Source organism: Hypanus sabinus, chromosome 15 (assembly GCF_030144855.1).
Source record: "Hypanus sabinus isolate sHypSab1 chromosome 15, sHypSab1.hap1, whole genome shotgun sequence".
Taxonomy (NCBI): Eukaryota; Metazoa; Chordata; class Chondrichthyes; order Myliobatiformes; family Dasyatidae; genus Hypanus; species Hypanus sabinus.
Window position 1 is genome coordinate 89,719,105 of NC_082720.1, and position 18,935 is coordinate 89,738,039.

The following is an 18,935-nucleotide window of genomic DNA, read 5'->3' on the forward strand; positions in this document are numbered from 1 at the left end:
CTTCTCGTTTCATACAGCTAACACTCTGAGTAAAGAAGTTCTCCTTCATGTTACCCCAAAACTTTTGCCCCCTCTCAACTCATGTCCTCTTGTTTGAATCTCCCCTACTCTCAATGGAAAAAGCCTATCCATGTCAACTCAATCTATCCCCCTCATAATTTTAAATACCTCTATCAAGTCCCCCCTCAACCTTCTACGCTTCAAAGAATAAAGACTTATCTCATTCAACCTTTCTCTGTAACTTAGGTGCTGAAACCCAGGTAACATTCTAGTAAATCTCCTCTGTACTCTCTCTATTTTGTTGATATCGTTGACCAGATATTCGTTGACCAGAACTGTACACAATACTCCAAATTTGGCCTCACCAATGCTGTGTACAATTTTAACACACAATGCTCTGATTTGTAAAGGCCAACATACCAAAAGCTTTCTTCACCAGCCTATCCACATGAGATTCCATCTTCAGGGAACTATGCACCATTATTCCTAGATCATTCTGTTCTACTGCATTCTTAAATGCCCTACCATTTTCCATGTATGTCCTACTTTGATTAGTCCTACCAAAATGTAGCACCTCACACTTATCAAAACTCCATCTGCCATCTTTCAGCCCAGTCTAACTGGCCCAAATCTCTCTGCAAGCTTTGAAATACTACTTCATTATCCACAATGCCACCTATCTATCATCTGCATACTTACTAATCCAATTTACCACCCCATCATCCAGATAATTAATGTATATGACAAACAACACTGGACCCAATACAGATTCCTGAGGCACACCACTAGTCACCGGCCTCCAACCTGACAAACAGTTATCCACCACTACTCTCTGGCATCTCCCATCCAGCCACTGTTGAATCCATTTTACTACTACTACCACGGTGCCACCCAACTCAGCCTCGCAGACACAGCACACACCGAAAGTGACCTGACCGCAGCGGACTCCGAGTCCGTCGAACCTCCGAGCTGACGACCATCCCCTCCGGCACAACTTCTCCGAGCACATCCTCTGCTGAGCGTATTAAGACAGCCCCGCCAACGGCCATCGGCAACGCGACCCTGAGGACTGGGGGCCTGTTCTTCCCAGCAGAGTCCTGGACCTCACAGCAGCAGCAGCAATGAAGAAGGTCTTCCTGGAGATTTCCCAATGCTCCTCCGTGCTCCCAGATCCGTTTTCAATCAATTATGATTGCACACGGCACCCCACTTCACAAATAACAGATAATCAGCTCCGGAGTGGCCACTGCAAGCTGCGCCGCGCCGCAATTTGGATCAGAATTAGGCTATTCCGTCCATTAAGTCTGCTCCACCATTCTATCATGGCTGGTTTATTGCCCCGCTCAACCCTATTCTGCTTTTCCCACATAACCGTTTGAAGCCTCTGGTGGTTGGGATTGACCACAAAAGTTGCATCCTAACTCTCTATGTATATGTAAGCCAGGGAGATACAATATAGAGAGCAAGCTGTTACCCATGCAGAAGGCTCCCCCCTCATCACAGCTGATGAATCCAAAGAAACTGCAGTGACCTTAACCTTTGAAGCCATTACCTATCAATCTCTGCTTCAAATATACCCAATGACTTGGCTACTGTGACAACAAATATCAGATTCATCACTCTGGCTAAAGAAATTCCTCATCTGTTCTAAAAGGATGTCCTTGTATTTTTAGGTTGTGCCCTCTGGTCTGACACTCTCCCACAATTGGAAACATTCTCTCCATGTGCACACAATGTAGGCCTTTCAATATTCGGTAGGTTTATGTGAGTAACTGGAGAGGTAGGGAACATGATCCCTGGACAAGACTACATTACCAGGAGATTAGCAATATCCCTTCAGCCATATCCGGAGTGTATAAGCTCTTGTGGCATTCCAGCTTAGCTCATGAGGGCTTGGGCCATGGTTCCAGATGCCCTACTGCCATGATGAGGCTCTTCTCACATTGGATCAATACCTCAACTTCTGTCTGGATAGTCTCCAACCTGATAGCATGAACATCTATTTCTTTAACTTGCTGTAATCCTCCTGCCCCTCCCCCCCCCCACCATTTCCCTCCTGTTCCATTCTCCATTCTGGTTCCTTTCTTCTCATCACCAGCCTCTGGTGCCCCCCCCCCCCTTCCCCTTCAGCTCTACTTTTTCCATCTATCCCCACCCAGATCCACCTTTCCCCCTCACCTGGTCCAGTCTATCATCTGCCAGCTTGTACTCTTCCCCTCCCTCCATCTTCTTATTCTGGTCTCTACTTTCTTCCTTGACAGTCCTGATGAAATATGGATGTTTTTATATATTTTGCATATAATACAATAAAAGTGACAAACAGAACAGAATATATTAAAATCAGACAATCTGTAAGATGGTATAGGTTTGACACCAGCATTTCAAGAGATTCACTTCAAGGGATTATCAAAAGGGATTTTTAGTGGCTTCACGTAAACTATCCACCTACCCTGTGAAAAATAGTTTCAGGTCAACCTCAGTACTTAAAACACACAGTGGCTTCAGACAGAGTGCGTGAAACTTGTGTAGCAACACAACAGTTCCGGCCCTAAAGGTGTATTATTAAATGACATAATTCTAAAAATGTCCTTAACAACAAAAATAAAAATCACAGATCATCATCAAAGTCCTCACCCGTCTGAAAGAGTGATGTAAAAGAATAGGGCTGCTTGGTGGTTAGCCCAGGGGCTATTCCTGGTGATCGTCTGACTGATGGTGGATGCGGAGTTAGAGCCGGCAAGGACAAGGAAGTCACTGGTTTAAGGTTGCATGAGTCTTCAGTAGTGCAGTGTAGAAATTCAAGGGAAGATTCTTGTGGCTGGCTGTCTTTCCCAACTCCACATGCATTATTGCTCACTCCTGCAGAGTCACTAAGTTCAGGTGAATCCACCAATCCACTAGCTTCCTCAAAAAGTTCCATGGAGGCAGCTTTGAGTGGTCTAGTCATTACCTTCTCCATAGCTGTTTCTGTCCTAAGTGAACCATGCGGCCAAGTGTTGCTAGACAGCACCAAACTGGCAGAAAGCACAGAATGATCCACATCATCATCTTGATCTTCGAGGACTGAACGTTCCAAGGGAAAGCGAGTGGAAGTAGAATCCTGCAGCCACATGTGCTGCGTGGGACAGACAGGGTGCTCACTACCTGTTGTGTGGCTGTGAGGCAGGAATCTATCCCACTTTGAAGGCTGTTTGGGTAGGAAAGCTTCATCACTTCGGCTTTTCTCACCCTGTTGAACTGGAGAGCTGTATTCCAATTTGGACTTGTTTAAGATATCACTCCCTTCTCCAAGTTCTGGGTTCCAGTTTTTGTCCCAGTTTATCTTGGAATTCAGTTGCTTTTGAAACAAAAATTAATATCTGCATTAAGATTATTCGAGATTCAAGCTTGTTCAATGTCCTTTCCAGGACACAAGTGTAAAGGAAAACAAAGTAATTGTTATTCTAGATCCAAAGGAGCACAAAAAACACAATACAGTAATAATAATGATAAATACAAATATGTAAGATACCATATACATTGATTGATTGTCCATAAAGTGATGTTAAAGTGACTGTACATAAGCTGACTGACAGTAAGTGATAAAAGTAATGGCAGTTGGGGGTGTGGAGGGGTGGATTAATGGGTGGTGGTATCAGCTTTACTGCTTGGGAAAATTAACTGTTTTTGAGACTGGTGATCCTGATGCAGATGCTATGTTGTCTCCTCCTTAATGGGCAGAACCACAGGCAATAGTAAGAAAGTCCCATTCAGTCAACTGTAGCCAATTCCTTTGGAGAAGCATTCCCATCAAAGCCCATTCCTGTGGCATCATGATCCAACAAATCAGGTCCCTTGATCACGTGAACACTGAAATGACTGAAATGACTTCGGTGGTGGGAAAGATGCTAGAGTCCATTATTAAGGATGAAGTAGCGGCATATCTAGATAACAGTGATAGGATTGGGCTGAGCCAGCATGGATTTACCAAGGGTAAATCATGCTTGACTAATCTGTTGGAGTTTTTCGTGGATGCAACCGGGAAGTTAGATGGGGGAGATCCAGTGGGTGTAGTGTACCTCAATTTTCAGAAGGCATTTGATAAGGTCCCACATAGAAGATTGGTGGGTAAAATCAAAGCTCAGGGCGTCGGGGGGGGGGGAGGCATTGACATGGATAGGAAACTGGTTGGCAGATAGAAAGCAAAGGGTAGCGGTGAATGGGTGTTTCTCGGAATGGCAGGTGGTGACTAGTGGGGTGCCACAGGGCTCGGTATTAGGACCACAGCTGTTTGCCATTTACATTAACAATTTAGATGAAGGCATAGAAAATAACATCAGCAAATTTGCTGATGATACTAAGCTGGGTGGCAGTGTGACATGTGATGAGGATGTTAGGAGAATTCAGGGTGACTTGGATAGGCTGGGTGAGTGGGCAGATACTTGGCAGATGGCATTTAATGTGAATAAGTGTGAAGTTATCTACTTTGGGAGTAAGAACAGGAAGGCAGATTATTATCTGAACGGTGTAGGGTTGGGTAAGGGAGAAATACAAAGAGATCTCGGAGTCCTTGTTCATCAGTCACTGAAGGTGAATGAGCAAGTGCAGCAGGCAGTGAAGAAGGCTCATGGAATGTTGGCCTTTATTACAAAGGGAATTGAGTACAAGAGCAAGGAAATCCTCTTGCATTTGTAAAGAGCCCTGGTGAGACCACACCTGGAGTATTGTGTACAGTTTTGGTCTCCAGGGTTAAGGAAGGACATCCTGGCTGTAGAGGAAGTGCAGCGTAGATTCACGAGGTTAATTCCTGGGATGTCTGGACTGTCTTACGCAGAGACTGGGCTTGTACACGCTGGAATTAAGGAGATTGAGAGGGGATCTGATTGAAACATATAAGATTATTAAGGGATTGGACAAGATAGAGGCAGGAAATATGATCCAGATGCTGGGAGAGTCCAGTACCAGAGGGCATGGATTGAGAATAAGGGGTAGGTCATTTAGGACAGAGTTAAGGAAAAACTTCTTCTCCCAGAGAGTTGTGGGGGTCTGGAATGCACTGCCTCGGAAGGTAGTTCTCTGGATGCTTTCAAGAAGGAGCTAGATAAATATCTTATGGATAGGGGAATCAAGGGATATGGGGCCAAGGCAGGAACTGGGTATTGATGGTAATTGATCAGCCATGATCTCAAAATGGCGGTGCAGGCTCGAGGGGCCGAATGGTCTACTTCTGCACCTATTGTCTATTGACTGGTACAAAATTGGCTCCCACAAACAGGAAGGTACCAAATTTAATCAAACTGGTAAAGAAAGGAGAAAAAAGAAAATGAGAATGTGCCATAAAAGCCCACGTAATAGTCTTTACAGATTAAACAAAGATTGGTGGAGTTGTGGTTAATGTAGAGGTGTGGTAGAGTTGTACTGTAGGACATTGGCAAAATGCCGAGCTGGGCTGAGAAGTGGCAGATGAAGTTCAATCCAGAAAAGTGTGTGGAAATTCACTTTGGAAAGTGGAATTTAAAGGCAGAATACAGGGTTAATGGCCGGATTCTTGGCAGTGTGAAGGAACAGAGAGATCAAAATTGTCATGTAAGTTAATATGGTAAGAAAGCATGGAGTGTGCTGGCCTTCATCAGTCTGAGGGTGGGAATTCAGGAAACGTCAGGTAATATTACAAAACCCTGGTTAGACCTCAATAACTGGTGTTCAGTTCTGATCACCTCATTATAGGAAGGATTTGGAAATGTTAGAGAGGGTGCAGAGGAGATTTACCAGGATGGTACCTGGATTAGAAAGTGTGTCTTATGTAGATAGGTTGAGTAAACTAGGGCTTTTTTCTTTGGAGCAAAAGAGGATGAGAGGCAACTTGAGTGGATAGCCAGAGACCTAGTAGAGCAGAAATGGCTAATACAAGGGAGCATAACTTTAAAGCGATTGAGGGTACAGGTGGGTTATCAGTGGTAAGTTCTTTATACAGAGCGATGGGTGCATGAAATGTCCTGTCAGGGGTGGTAGTAGAGGCAGTTATATTAGGGGCATTTAAGAAATTCTTTGATAGCCATATAGATGATAAAAAAATCAAGGGCTATGCAGGAAGGAAGGGTTAGATTAATCTTAGGGTATATTAAAAGGTTGGCACAACAGCGTGGGCCTAAGGGTCGATACTGTGCTGTACTGTTATGTTCCATTTGGTAACCTGTTACGTTCTTATCAGATAACACACCGTTTTCTTTCTAGCAGTCTCCTTCCAATTGCTATGAGTGGAATGTCCACGTGTATCCAGCTTCTCAGAGTCAAGATGTGATCCTCTTTTACGGTTACTGTGAATGAAAATATTTAAAAAGTCCAATACAGATGGGTTTCATATTCTGCCTGAGTCATGAAACTAAACAATTCTTCAGTAACTCCAACTCCTCTAGCCAGGGACCCAGTGTCTTAGCCTGAATCTGTCTTTTCCTGATGTTAATAAACTCTCAGCAATAGGATTTTCCTCATTGGTCTTAGCAAATTACTTTCCCTAGGGCCTCGAAAAGGCAGCATCCATCATTAAGGACCCTGACACCTAGGATATGCCCCCTTCTCATGGCTAGTATCAAATTGGTGGTACAGGAGCCTGAAGGCACACACTCAACGTTTCAGGAAAGTTTCTTCCCCTCCACCAACAGATTTCTGAATGGATGATGAATCTATTTTTCTTCCCTCTTTTTGCACTACTGATTTATTTTTAAATATATCTTATCATAATTTATAGGTTTTTTAAATTATATATTGCCAAGTACTGCTGCCGCAACAGTGATATTTAACCTATTTCTGATTGGGCTGTGTGACAATACCCCCAGCATCTCCATCACACTAGGAAGAATGCGTGACCCACAGGGTAAATAATGCCCTCTGAAACACCACCACTAATTTGATGTTGCATCCTGCAACTCTGACCTTCGTTTACTGATGGCATTCTTCATATCTGTCTGGAACTGCTGTCTGTCTGTGTACACAATCTTGTCGTCTCCTCCTTCCTGCTCGACTGGTTCTTCCACGTGCTTCTGGTCCAAGTAAACACACCAGCGACTGGTTGCTTGATTCTGAACTCATCAGAAAGCAATTTGTAAGGGACACTTTTCAAAAAAATGATACTACATGAGGTTACAAATACTTTCATTTTAAAGTAAAATTTTATACCCCCTCAGTTTAACAAAGTTTACTTTAAAAAGCAAGATCTTTCAGGATATTGGAGAAGGTCCAGAGGAGGTTCACGAGAATGATCCTGGGAATGAAAGGGTTAGCACAGTGTTTCCCAAACTTTTTAAGCCGAATGCCTTCCTAAAGCGCTTGCATTCTTGCCAATGTCTCCTGATGCACCTTCATACTTCTCAACACCCCTCTTCAGCACAATATACTTTCCGGCACACCCATAGTGTAAAAACAATACTATCATAATGCTAACATGAGAAAAATGATTCTGCTTTAATTTTTTATTTGTCTTTAAACCTAGCTTACACAGTACCTGTGCACTGTACAGCAGTTTCAGTATCAATGTGATCCTTGAGCTTGATGGTTTTTACCAAGAGTTGAAATATCTGGTTTAAGTTGTGATAGCAAAAGCCTTCCCCTGTGAGTAACAACGTCCAAGCGAATTCTGTTTTTTGTGCATATGTGCTTCACTGCACTGAAGGTAGGAGGATGGAAATACAATGAAGAGCAGTTTGAGCAAAGACCAGGAAACTTCGTATGACAGTGTAGACACATACCACAAAAGCTGATATTTTCGAAAAGTATTTTTGCTTCTTCATATTCTGAATTTTGATCATTTCTTCTTGCAAGCTCTCTTCCTGTTCTTCCACCTAGCAAGGAAATGTGTTAATTACCCAATATAGAATTTCCACATCGTTCAAATTCTTGAATCGATTCTGGAAATCTTTCTTCAGTGATTACAGGTGTAAGCAGTACTCTTGCAAATCACTGTCTGTGAAAGAGAGTGCCATTCTTTCCATGCAGGGAATCTGTGTGAACATTCTTCTCCCAATGTTTTGTTAATATATTTCCAATCCGAAAAAGGGTTTTTTGTACCTCTGTGCATAATTGATACTCAGACTTCACTCATTTTGTCAACACGACAAGCTACAGAGTTATTACTCAGAGGAATTGATTTTAAAATACTGGGATCCAATTTGAGAACAGCAGACATTATTAATCTTTAACCAATTGCATGAGATTTTCCACACTTTTTTATTATTTTGGAAATGTTATAAGCAGCAATGAGAACATTATCATGTCACTTTTAGCTTTCCTGGCAAATTACTGGAGTGTGCAAATGATTCTTCCATTGTTTGGAACTGGGTAATACCATAAGTAGCTTTCTCAGGGTGTTCCTGCAACCTTGATGTTTTCTTGGCTTCATTAGACAGTTTCTTAGCAGGATTAGAATTCAAGGTTTCAACGCCTTCACTCGAAGACTGCATCTCATACGTATTTATCCATCGTTAACAGAGCTAAATTAAAATGAAAAATTAACACAAACTGGGAATGCCTATCAGATGTTGACAACGGCAGCTAGTTGACACAGGTGGAACAATGGTGGCCCACAAATGAACAGTGAAGCGTGGATAAAGACTTTGAGACCTGGCAGCAGAATTAGGCATTAGGCTGTTGAGTCTGCTCCACCTTTTAATAATGGCTGATCCTTTTTGCCCCTCCTCAGTCCCACACCCAGCCTTCTCCTGTAACCTTTGATGCCCTGTCCAATCAAGAACCTATCAATCTCCACCTTAAATACAAGCAAAGTATTTAATGACCTGGCCTCCACAGCTGCCTGTCTTAACAAATTCCACAAATTCATCACCTTCCAGCTAAAGAAATTTCTCTGCACCTCTGTTTTAAATGGACACCCCTCCAACCTGAGGTTGTGCCCTCTTGTCTTAGACTTCCCCACTATGGGAAATATCCTTTCCACATCTACTCTGTACAAGTCTTTCAACATTCAAAAGGTTTCAATGAGATCCCCCCATCCTTCTAAATTCCAGCGAGTACAGGCCCAGAGCTACCAAATGTTCCTCATATGATAATGCCTTCATTCCCAGGATCATTGTTGTGAACCTCCTCTGAACTCTCTCCAATGCCAGCACATCTTTTCTTAGGAGCCCAAAACTGTTCATAATACTCGATGTGAGACCGCACCAAAGCCTTATAAGGCCTCAGCACCACATCCCTGCTCTTATATTCTAGACCTCTTGAAATATAATGCCAACATTGCATTTGCCTTTCTCATCGGTGACTCTACATGCAAGTTAACCTTTAATGTTCTACACAAGGATTTGCAAATACCTTTGCATCTAAGGTTTTTGGAATTTTTCCCCGTTCAGAAAATAGTCCGTACATTTATTTCTTCCGCCTAAGTGCATGACCAAGTATTTTTCAACATTGTATTTCATTTGCCACTTTCTTGCCTATTCTCCTAATCTGCCTCCTGCTTCCTTAACACCACCTGCCCCTTCACCAATCTTTGCATCATCTGCAAATTTGGCAGTAAAGTTATCTATTTCATCATCTAAATCATTGGTACAGTATACAGCATGAAAAGAAGTGGTACCAACACCAACCCCTGCAGAACTCCACTAGTCACTGGCAGCCAACCAGACAAGGTTGTTCCTTTTGTTCCTACTCATTGCCTCCTACCAATCAGCCAATGCTCTAATCATGCTAGTAACTTTCCTGTAATACCGTGGGCTCTCAATTTGGTGAGCAGCCTCATGTATGGCACCTTATCAAAGGCCTTCTGAAAATCCAAATATACAACATCAACTACATCCCCTTTATCTATCCTACATGTAATCTCAAAGAATTACCACAGGTTCATTTAAGGAAACCATACCAACTTTGTTCTATCTTGTCCTATGTCACCAAGTACTCCATAACTTCATCCTTAACAACTGACTCCAACATCTTCCCAAACACTGAGGTCAGGCTAATCAGTCTATAATTTCCTTTCTGCTGCCTCCCTCTTTTCTTAAAGAGTGGAGTGACATTTGCAATTTTCCAGTCCTCTGGCACCTTGCCAGAGTCCAATGGTTCTTCAAAGATCATTATCAATGCCTCCACAATCTCTATCGCTACTTCTTTCAGAACCCTAGGGTGCAGTTCATCTGGTCCAGGTGACTTATGCATCTTTAGGTCTTTCAGCTTTTTGAGCACCTTCTCCCTTTTAGTGATAACTGCACTCCTCTTTCCTCACACTCTTCAACACCTGGCATACTGCTAGTGTCTTCTACAGTGAAGACTGATGCAAAACACACATTTAGTTCATCTGCCACCTCCTCCTCCCTCTTTATTATTTCTCCAGCCTCTTTCTAGTGGTCCTATATCCTCTCCAATCTCTTTTTTATATACTTGTAAAAGTTTTTTCTATCCACCTTGATATTGCTTGCTAGCTTGCTTTCATATTTCGTCTTTTCCTTCCTAATGATTCTTTTAGTTGCTTTCTGTAGGCTTTTTAAAAGCTTCCCAATCCTTTATCTTCCTGTTAATTTTTGCTAAGCATATCTTCTCTTTTGCTTTACATTACCCTTGACTTCCCTCGTAGCCACAGTTGTACTAGTTTGCCATTTGAGTTTTCTGTTTCTGGAATTCATCTATCCTGCACCATCCTAATTTTTCTAAGAAAAACACACTATTGCTGCTCTGCTGTCATCCCTGCCAATTAACTCATACCACAGTAATTTCCTTTACTGCACTGAAAGACTGCTACGTCTGACTTTACTTTCTCCCTGTTAAATTTTAAGTTGAACTCAATCATATTGTGATCATTAGCTCCCAAGGGCTCTTTTACCTTAAGCTCCCGAATTACCTCCGGTTCATTACTTAACACCCAATCCACTATATCTGGTCCCCTAGTAGGCTCAGTGCCAAGCAGCTCTAAAAAGCCAGCTCATGGACATTGAACAAACTAAACCCACTCTCGAGATCCATTACCAACTTGATTTTCCCAATTTACCTGCATGTTAAAATCTGCCATATCATAACATTGCCCTTTTGACATGCCTTTTCTAATTCCCATTGCAATCTGTGGTCCACATCCCAGCTACTTTTGGGAGGCCTGTATATAACTGCCATCAAGGTCTTTCACCCTTGCAGTTCCTTAACCCAACCACAAGGATTCAAACCTTCCGATCCTATGTCACATATTTCTACTGATTTGATGCCATTTTTCACCAGCAGAGCTATGCCACCTCTTCTGCCTACCTTCTTATCTCTCCTATACAAAGTGTAACCTTGGACATTCAGCTCCCAACTCCAACCATCATTCAGTGATGGCCACAACAACATCTTGCCTGACAATCTCTAATAGTGCAACAAGATCATCCACGTTATTTCTTATACTCCATACATTGAGATATCACACTTTGAGTACTGTATTTGCTACCATTTTTGATTCTGCATCTCTAATGCACTGATACTCACCCTGCTGGCTGCAATTTTGTCCTGCCTGCTCTTCCTGACAGTCTGACTGCACACTATCTTTGTTATTTTTTAACCATCCATCCTGAGACCCGTCACTCTGGTTCCTACCCTACGACCAAATTAACTTAAATGCTCCAACAGCACTAACAAACCTGTCCATGAGAATATTGGTCCCCCTCGGGTTCAGGTGCAGCCCATCCTTTTTATACAGGCCACATCTCCCCCAGATGGTATGATCTGTGATCCCAATGATCCAAGAACTTGAAGACCTGCGCCTGCACTAGCTTCTAGATCACACATTTATCTGCCAAATCATCCTATTTCTACCCTCATAGCATGTGGCACAGGTAGCAATCCAAACATTACTGCCCTGGAGGTCCTGCTTCTGATGGTTAGTCAAGTCTCAAGTTAGGGTGCTGCTTATCGCCGACCACCTCCCCACCCCCCAGAATCTTGAATGCCCCGCAACGACTTCTATTTCCCCTAACACCCTCTTAGGACACGAAATCACCCCCATTGGGTATCAATGGATTAATGTATGAGGAGCATTTGGTGGTTCTGGGCCTGTACTCACTAGTATTTAGAAGAATGAGGGGGGATTTCATTGAAGCCTACTGAATATTCAAAGGCCTAAATTGAGTGGATGCGGAGAGGATGTTTCCCATACTGGGTGAGTCTAGAACTAGAGACCACAGCCTCAGAATGGAAGGACATCCCTTTAGAATGGAGATGAGCAGGATGAGAAAATCTGCAGATGCTGTAAATCCAAGCAACACACAAAAAGTGCTGGAGGAACTCGGCAGGCCAGGCAGCCTCTGCGAAAAAGAGTAAACAGTTAACATTTCTGGCCAAGATGTTTTTTTTTCAGTTCTGATGAAATGTCTCAGCCCAAAATGTCAACTGTTTACTCTTTTCCGTAGATGGTGTCTGACCTACCTGAGAGATGTGGAGGAATTTCTTTAGCCAGGTGGTGATGAATCTGTGGAATTCAATGCCAGACAGCTGTGAAGGCCAAGTCACTGGGTATATTTAAAGCAGAGGCTGATAGGTACTTGATTAGTCAAGGTGTCAAAGGTTACATGTAGGGAGAGTGAGTTTGAAAGAGATAATAAATCAGCCATGATGGAAAGGTGGAGCAGAATTGATGGGCTGAATGGCCTATGGGTAGATGGGTTGTTGGTTAATAGCAGTCTCGCTGCATTCAGAATTCCAACAACAGCCAGGATGAAGGGACAGTAACCTCGTCACTATTGAAGGGACCGATAAGTCCAATGCATCCAAGCATGTCACCATTTTATGAGAATCATTTTCTATTGCATTTTATTTTCTATTTTCATAGAACATACAACAGTACAGCACAGACACAGGCTACTCAGCCCACAATTTTGTGCTGAACTAGCTGAAAGCTGTTACGTACCCCGTAACTGGGTGTCTTACCAGCAAAAATAGAAGTATCCGTTGGGAGTCTGGTGGTACTATTTTCAACAGTGTTTATTAGTAAAATATACAAATCAATATCAATGCAAATACACAGATAATACACGTTAGCAATACTAAACCTAAAAGTATGGGTATAATAACAATCAGTAATAAACAAGCTCTATCATTGTCTAGGGGATAATGAACTATTATGGGAAAGTATAAAGTTCAGTTCAGTTCATGCAGGCTGAGGAAGTTGTTGGTCGATGTGTTGTAATTGTTGGAGAGAGAGCGAGCGAGCAAACAGTAACAGCTATTGTCTTGCAAACCTTCCTTTACGATCCTGATCCGTTGATGTGTGGTTGTGGCCATTCAAGCATGACCCCTCTGTCCTTTAGCTAGACCGTTCTTCCGTGGTGGACTCGTCACCCAGGCAAGGGTGGACACACACACAAGCCCCCACTGGCCTTGCTATAACCACGGTGAGTGAAATTGACCGATCCGTTCGGTCCCCGATGCCCCACACTTTCTCGTGGGGTTCTGATGCTCACTAGTGTGCTCCTGATGCGCCTGAGGGGTGTCACTCCAGACCTCACTTTTATCCCCACTCACGGGGTCTCAGGTGTCAATCAGGTTTGAATGATCTAACCCATCAAACCAGCCCACTCTGGCTGTCCACTGAGGAATTTTAATGAGCAGGATAGTACCATGTAAACTGCCCTCTCCGCAGCCATAAGTCTTTCGGGAGTCATAACATGGTGGATAAACATAACTCTCTCTCAGGCTGTTATCTCGCCCTTGTCTGAAGCAAATGTTCCAGTCCCAATATGTTTTTGTTCCATCTCTTTCTCTCTCATTAACAGCCTGGCAACAGTAACAGTTTGTGATTCTCCCAGGGGAGGAGACATGGGCAACTCTGCACCCTTCTGCCCATCAGAGTTGTTCATCCTTCATAACAAAGCAAATCAAAAACTCCCAAACACTAATCCTTCCTACCTACACCATGTCCATATCTTTTCATTTTCCTTACATTCATGTGCCTATCCAAACATCACTTAAAAGCCCCCCATTCCCCCTTTGAACCAGTTCTGAATCCAAACGGTCAATTTACCATGGTCTCCATGCATCTTAATCATCTGGATTAGCCTCCCATAAGGGACTTTGTCAAATGCCTTGTGGACACTAAAATCCATGTGGACAATATCCACTACCCTACCCTCATCAATCTATCCTGTCACCTTATCAAAAACTCAATCAATTTGGTAAGACATGACCTGCCACACACAAAGCCATGCGGTTCTCGCTAATCAGTCCATGGGTTTCCAAATGCTCATATATTCTATCCCTGAGCATTTTCTCCAGCAATTTCCCTACAACTGACATGAGACTCGCCAGTCAATAGTTCCCAGAATTTCCCCTTGTTCCTTTCTTAAATAGTTCACACTGCTATCTTTCACAAAATGCTAGTCCTGCTGAAGGATCTTGGCCCAAAACATCAACTGTACTCTTTTCCATAGATGCTGCCTGGCCTGCTGAGTTCCTCCAGCATTTTGTGTGTTACTTGGATTGCCAGCATTTGATTTGTTAACTTTATTCTTTTTGAAATATATAGAAACATTTTATTTTTATAATTCAGATTATATTCTAATTTGTTTCCTTATTAATCTTTCAGTAAAGTGGTGCTGTTAATAAATTCAGTCCAATTTTCTGACCTATCACCCACCCTTGTGCAACGTTATGCTTTAAACTCAATATTATCTTTAACTTGTCTAAATAGCCAGAGGTACTCGGTCTTTGCCTTAGAACTTTTCTCTCTCATTGGAATTCTAATATTCTGTTTATTCAAAAGACTGGCATCTGTGGCATTTTCTTTTCGCATCGTATATGGATAACAATCTACCCACCATCAGACAGAAGGTACAGGAGGCCTTAGGTTCTAAACACTATGGTCAGGGACAGTTATTACCCCTCAACCGTCAGGCTCCTGAAGCAGTGTGGATAACTTCACTTGCTCCATCACTGAACTGATTCTACAGCCTGTGGAATAACTTTCAAAGACTTTACAACTCACATTTGCAGTTCCTTTCTATCCTTTTGTTTGTTTATTTATCTATCTACGCACACACTGGTTGCCTTCTTTTATACACTGGTTGTTTGTCAGTCTTTGTGTGTAGTTTTTCATTAATTCTATTGTATTTCTTTGTTCTACTGTAAATGCTTGAAAGGAAGTAAATCACAGGGTAGTATATGGCGGCACATATGTTCTTTGATAATAAATTTACTTTGAACTTTGAATAATTTTGATTTTTCTCACCGGTTCATTCACCACACAATATTTCTCGGGTTGGCAGTCATTGCCGGAATATCCTGGCTCCTCAGTCGGCCTTATTGAAAGAAATCACATGCATTATAATGAAAAAATACACACAAAGTGTATGAACAAGTCTAGTCTAAACCCCAAAGTTCAAAGGGGGGGGGGCGGCAAGACAGGGAGATCTATATATTTATATATCTCTCTCTCTATGTATGTATATAATTTCCCTACCACATAGCCCTCTACTTTTCTAAGCTCCATTTATCGAAGTCTCTTAAAAGACCCCATTGTATCCACTTTCACCACCATCACTGGCAGTGCATTCCATGCATCCACTGCTCTGTGTGAAAAACTTACTTCTGACATCCCCCTTGTACCTAATTCCAAGCACCTTAAAACTATGCCCCGCTGCGTTAACCATTTCAGCTGAGGGAAAAAACCTCTGGCGATCCATACGCTCAATACCTATCATCATCTTAAACACCTCTATCAGGTCACCCCTTATGCTTCAAGGAGAAAGAGCCAAGTTCACTCAACTTATTCTCATAAGGCATGCTCCCCAATCCAGGCAATATCCTTGTAAATCTCCTCTACTCTCTCTCTATAGTATCCACATCCTTCCTGTAGTGAGGTGACCAGAACTGAACACAGTTCTCCAAGTGGGGTCTAAGGTCATAAGGTTACCTCATGGCTCTTGAACTCAGTCCCATGGTTGATGAAGGCCAACACACCATACACCTTCTTAACAACACTGCCAACTTGTGCAGCAGCTTTGAGTGTCCTATGGACATGGTCACCAAGATCTCGCTGATCCTCCACACTGCCAAGAGTCTTACCATTAATATTATATTCTGTCTTCAAATTTGACTTACCAAAATGAAGCACTCCACACTTATCTGGGTTGAACTGCTTCTTCTCAGCCCAGTTCTGCATCCTATCAATGTCGCGCTGTAACCCGACAACCCTCCAGACTATCCACAACAACCCCTACTTTTCTGTCATCAGCAAACTTAATAACCCACCCTTCTACTTCCTTCTCCAGGTCATTTATAAAAATCCACAAAAAGGAGAAGTTCCAGAACAGATGCCTGTGGAACACTACTGGTCACCGACCTCCACGCAGTATGCGAACCATCTACAACCACCCTTTGCCTTCTGTGGGCAAGCCAATTCTGGCTCCACAAAGCAAAGTCTCCCTGGATCCCAGGCCTCATTACTTTCTGAATAAGCATCGCATGGGGAACCTTATCAGATGTCTTACTGAAATTGATAAACACCACCATCACTTTTCTACCTTCAATGTGTTTTTTGCATTCTCAAAGAATTCATCAGGTTCGTAAGACATGACCTGCCCTTGACAAAGCCATACTGACAATCCTTAATCAGATTATGTCTCTCCAAATGCTCATAATTCCCACCTCATAGGATCTTCTCCAAAAATTTGCCCACCACTGAAGTAAGACTCACTGGTCTATAATTTCCTGGGCTATCTTTACTCCCTTTCTTGAACAAAGGAACAACATCTGCAACCTTCCAATCCTCTGGTACATCTCCCATCCCTATTGATGATGCAAAGATCATCACCCGAGGCTCAGCAACCTCCTCCTTCGCTTCCCAGAGTAGCCTAGGGTATACCTTGCCTGATCCCAGTGACTTATCTAATTTAATATCTTTCAAAAGCTCCAGCACATCCTCTTTTTTACTGTCTATAAACTCCAGCATTTCAGTCTGCTGTAAGTCATCCCCACAACTGCCAAGGTCCTTTCCACTAGTGAATATGGAAGCAAAGTATTCATTAAGTGTCTGTCTCTCTCTATATATCTGTATCTAGATACATACATACACACACCCCTAAGATTTTTGCATAGTGTTGTGTACGTTGATAACAAATTTACTTTGAACTTCGCACCTCTACAGATAACATAATTATCCCCACACAATAAGATATACATTACCAAGTAGTGGCTTCCATTGCCTGCATCTTCATCCCTCTCAGCAGGTTTAGCTTCTGAACGTGCTTTCGGCAATCAGACCCTGAGCCCTGGCCATATACCTGACAAGATTGTTACATGGAATTATTAAGCACGAGGAAAAAGAATTAGAGAAACAAAACCTGCACTTTTTAGGGCAGGCTCCTGTTAAATTTGTAGCTAACAGTCAATGAGATAGTTCTTATTCAATTAATACAGCACCAGGAGAAGATTCCAGAATCATACCAATATAACCACTAGGGGAACATAGAACTAGCATATACTGTATATACTGTGCTCATTAGAATCATACTAAGCAGTTACTTGTATATAAGTAATTACATAAAATACAGGCAGACCGATTAGGAATAGTCAGCATGGCTTTGTGTGTAATAAATTATGTCTAACCAATCTTATAAAGTTTTTCAAGGAAGTTAACAGGAAAGTTGATGAAGGCAAGGCAGTGGATGTTGCCTACAATGACTTTAGCAAGGCATTTGACAAGGTCCCGCATAGAAGGTTGGTCAAGAAGGTTCAGTCGTTAAGCATTCAAGATGAGGCAGCAAATTGGATTAGGCATTGGCTTCAAGAGAGAAGTCAGAAAGTGGTTGTAATCTCTGACTGGAGACCTGTGACTAGTGGAAGCCATTTGGCCCATCAAGTATGTTGTGCCATTTCATCATGGCTGATCCAATTTTCCTTTTAGCCCCAATCTCCTGCCTTCTCCCCATATCTTTTCATGCCCTGACAAATCAAGAATCTACCAAGCTCTGTCTTAAATATACATAAAGATTGGGCCTCCACAGCTGCCAGTGGCAAAGAATTCCACAGATTCACCATTCTCTGGCTTAAGAAATTTTTCCTTATTTCCATTCTAAAAGGATGCCCCTCTATTCTGAGGCTGTATCCTCTGGTTTTAAAACTCTCCCACCATAGGAAACATCCACTCCACATCCACTCATTCTTGGAATAATTTTCCTGAAACTCGTTTGAACCCTCTCCAGTTTCAGCAAACCCTTTCTAAGATAAAGGACCCAAAACTGCTCACAATACTCCAAGTGGGGCCTCACTAGTTCTTTATAAAGTCTCAACATTATATTCTTACTTTTATATTCTAGTCTTCTTGAAATGAATGCTCCCATTGCATTTGCGTTCCTCACCACAGATTCAACCTGCAAATTAACCTTTAGGGAATCCTGCACAACGATTTGCACCTCAGATTCTTGTATTTTTTTTTCTCCATCTAGGAAATAGTCAACCTTTTCATTCTTCCACCAAAGTGCACAACCGTACATTTCCCTACACTGTTCCATCTACCATTTCTTTCCCATTATCTAATCTACGTCCTTCTACAGGTTCTTAGAAACTACCTGCCCCCCCACCTTCATATCACCTGCAAACTTGGCAATAACATCATTAATTCCAGCATCCAAATCAATGATGTGCAACATAAAAAGAATCAATCCCGGGACTTCCGGTAAGATGGCGATTGTTTAGTCACTCCGAACTTTTGCTCCGTTATTCTTTCTATCTTTGCACTATATGTCTCCCTTCTTAAACCTTAGTTAAGTATTTTATTAGTTCTCTTTTACCTGCCTGCGAACACATCTATCTTATAATGGCTACCAAAAGTACTAAAACCGGGAAAAAGGAAACTTCTACGGCTTTGCCAGCTGACATTCTCACTGTTTTGGAACAACATCGACAAGATACTTTAATGGATTTTAGAACTGAATTTAGAACTTCTTTCAACCAGCTGGATTTCAAATTGGATCAGGTCAATGCTAAAGTGGATGAACATG

At 42.3% G+C, this 18,935-nt stretch overlaps 1 protein-coding gene across 2 annotated transcripts in view; it reads right to left on the reverse strand.

The window, feature by feature from the left end:
* Nucleotides 1-2,155: 2,155 nt before the first annotated feature.
* Nucleotides 2,156-18,935, reverse strand: part of mrnip (MRN complex interacting protein) — a 72,334-nt gene continuing 55,554 nt past the window's right edge. For both annotated transcript variants that reach the window (XM_059990700.1, XM_059990699.1), the window contains exons 3-7: nucleotides 17,119-17,216; nucleotides 15,164-15,233; nucleotides 6,913-7,058; nucleotides 6,200-6,296; nucleotides 2,156-3,337 (exon numbers count right to left, since the gene is read on the reverse strand). In XM_059990700.1, the coding sequence (XP_059846683.1) occupies nucleotides 2,609-3,337; nucleotides 6,200-6,296; nucleotides 6,913-7,058; nucleotides 15,164-15,233; nucleotides 17,119-17,216 (1,140 nt within the window). In that variant the 3' untranslated portion in view covers nucleotides 2,156-2,608. The remainder of the gene's footprint in view (nucleotides 3,338-6,199; nucleotides 6,297-6,912; nucleotides 7,059-15,163; nucleotides 15,234-17,118; nucleotides 17,217-18,935) is intronic.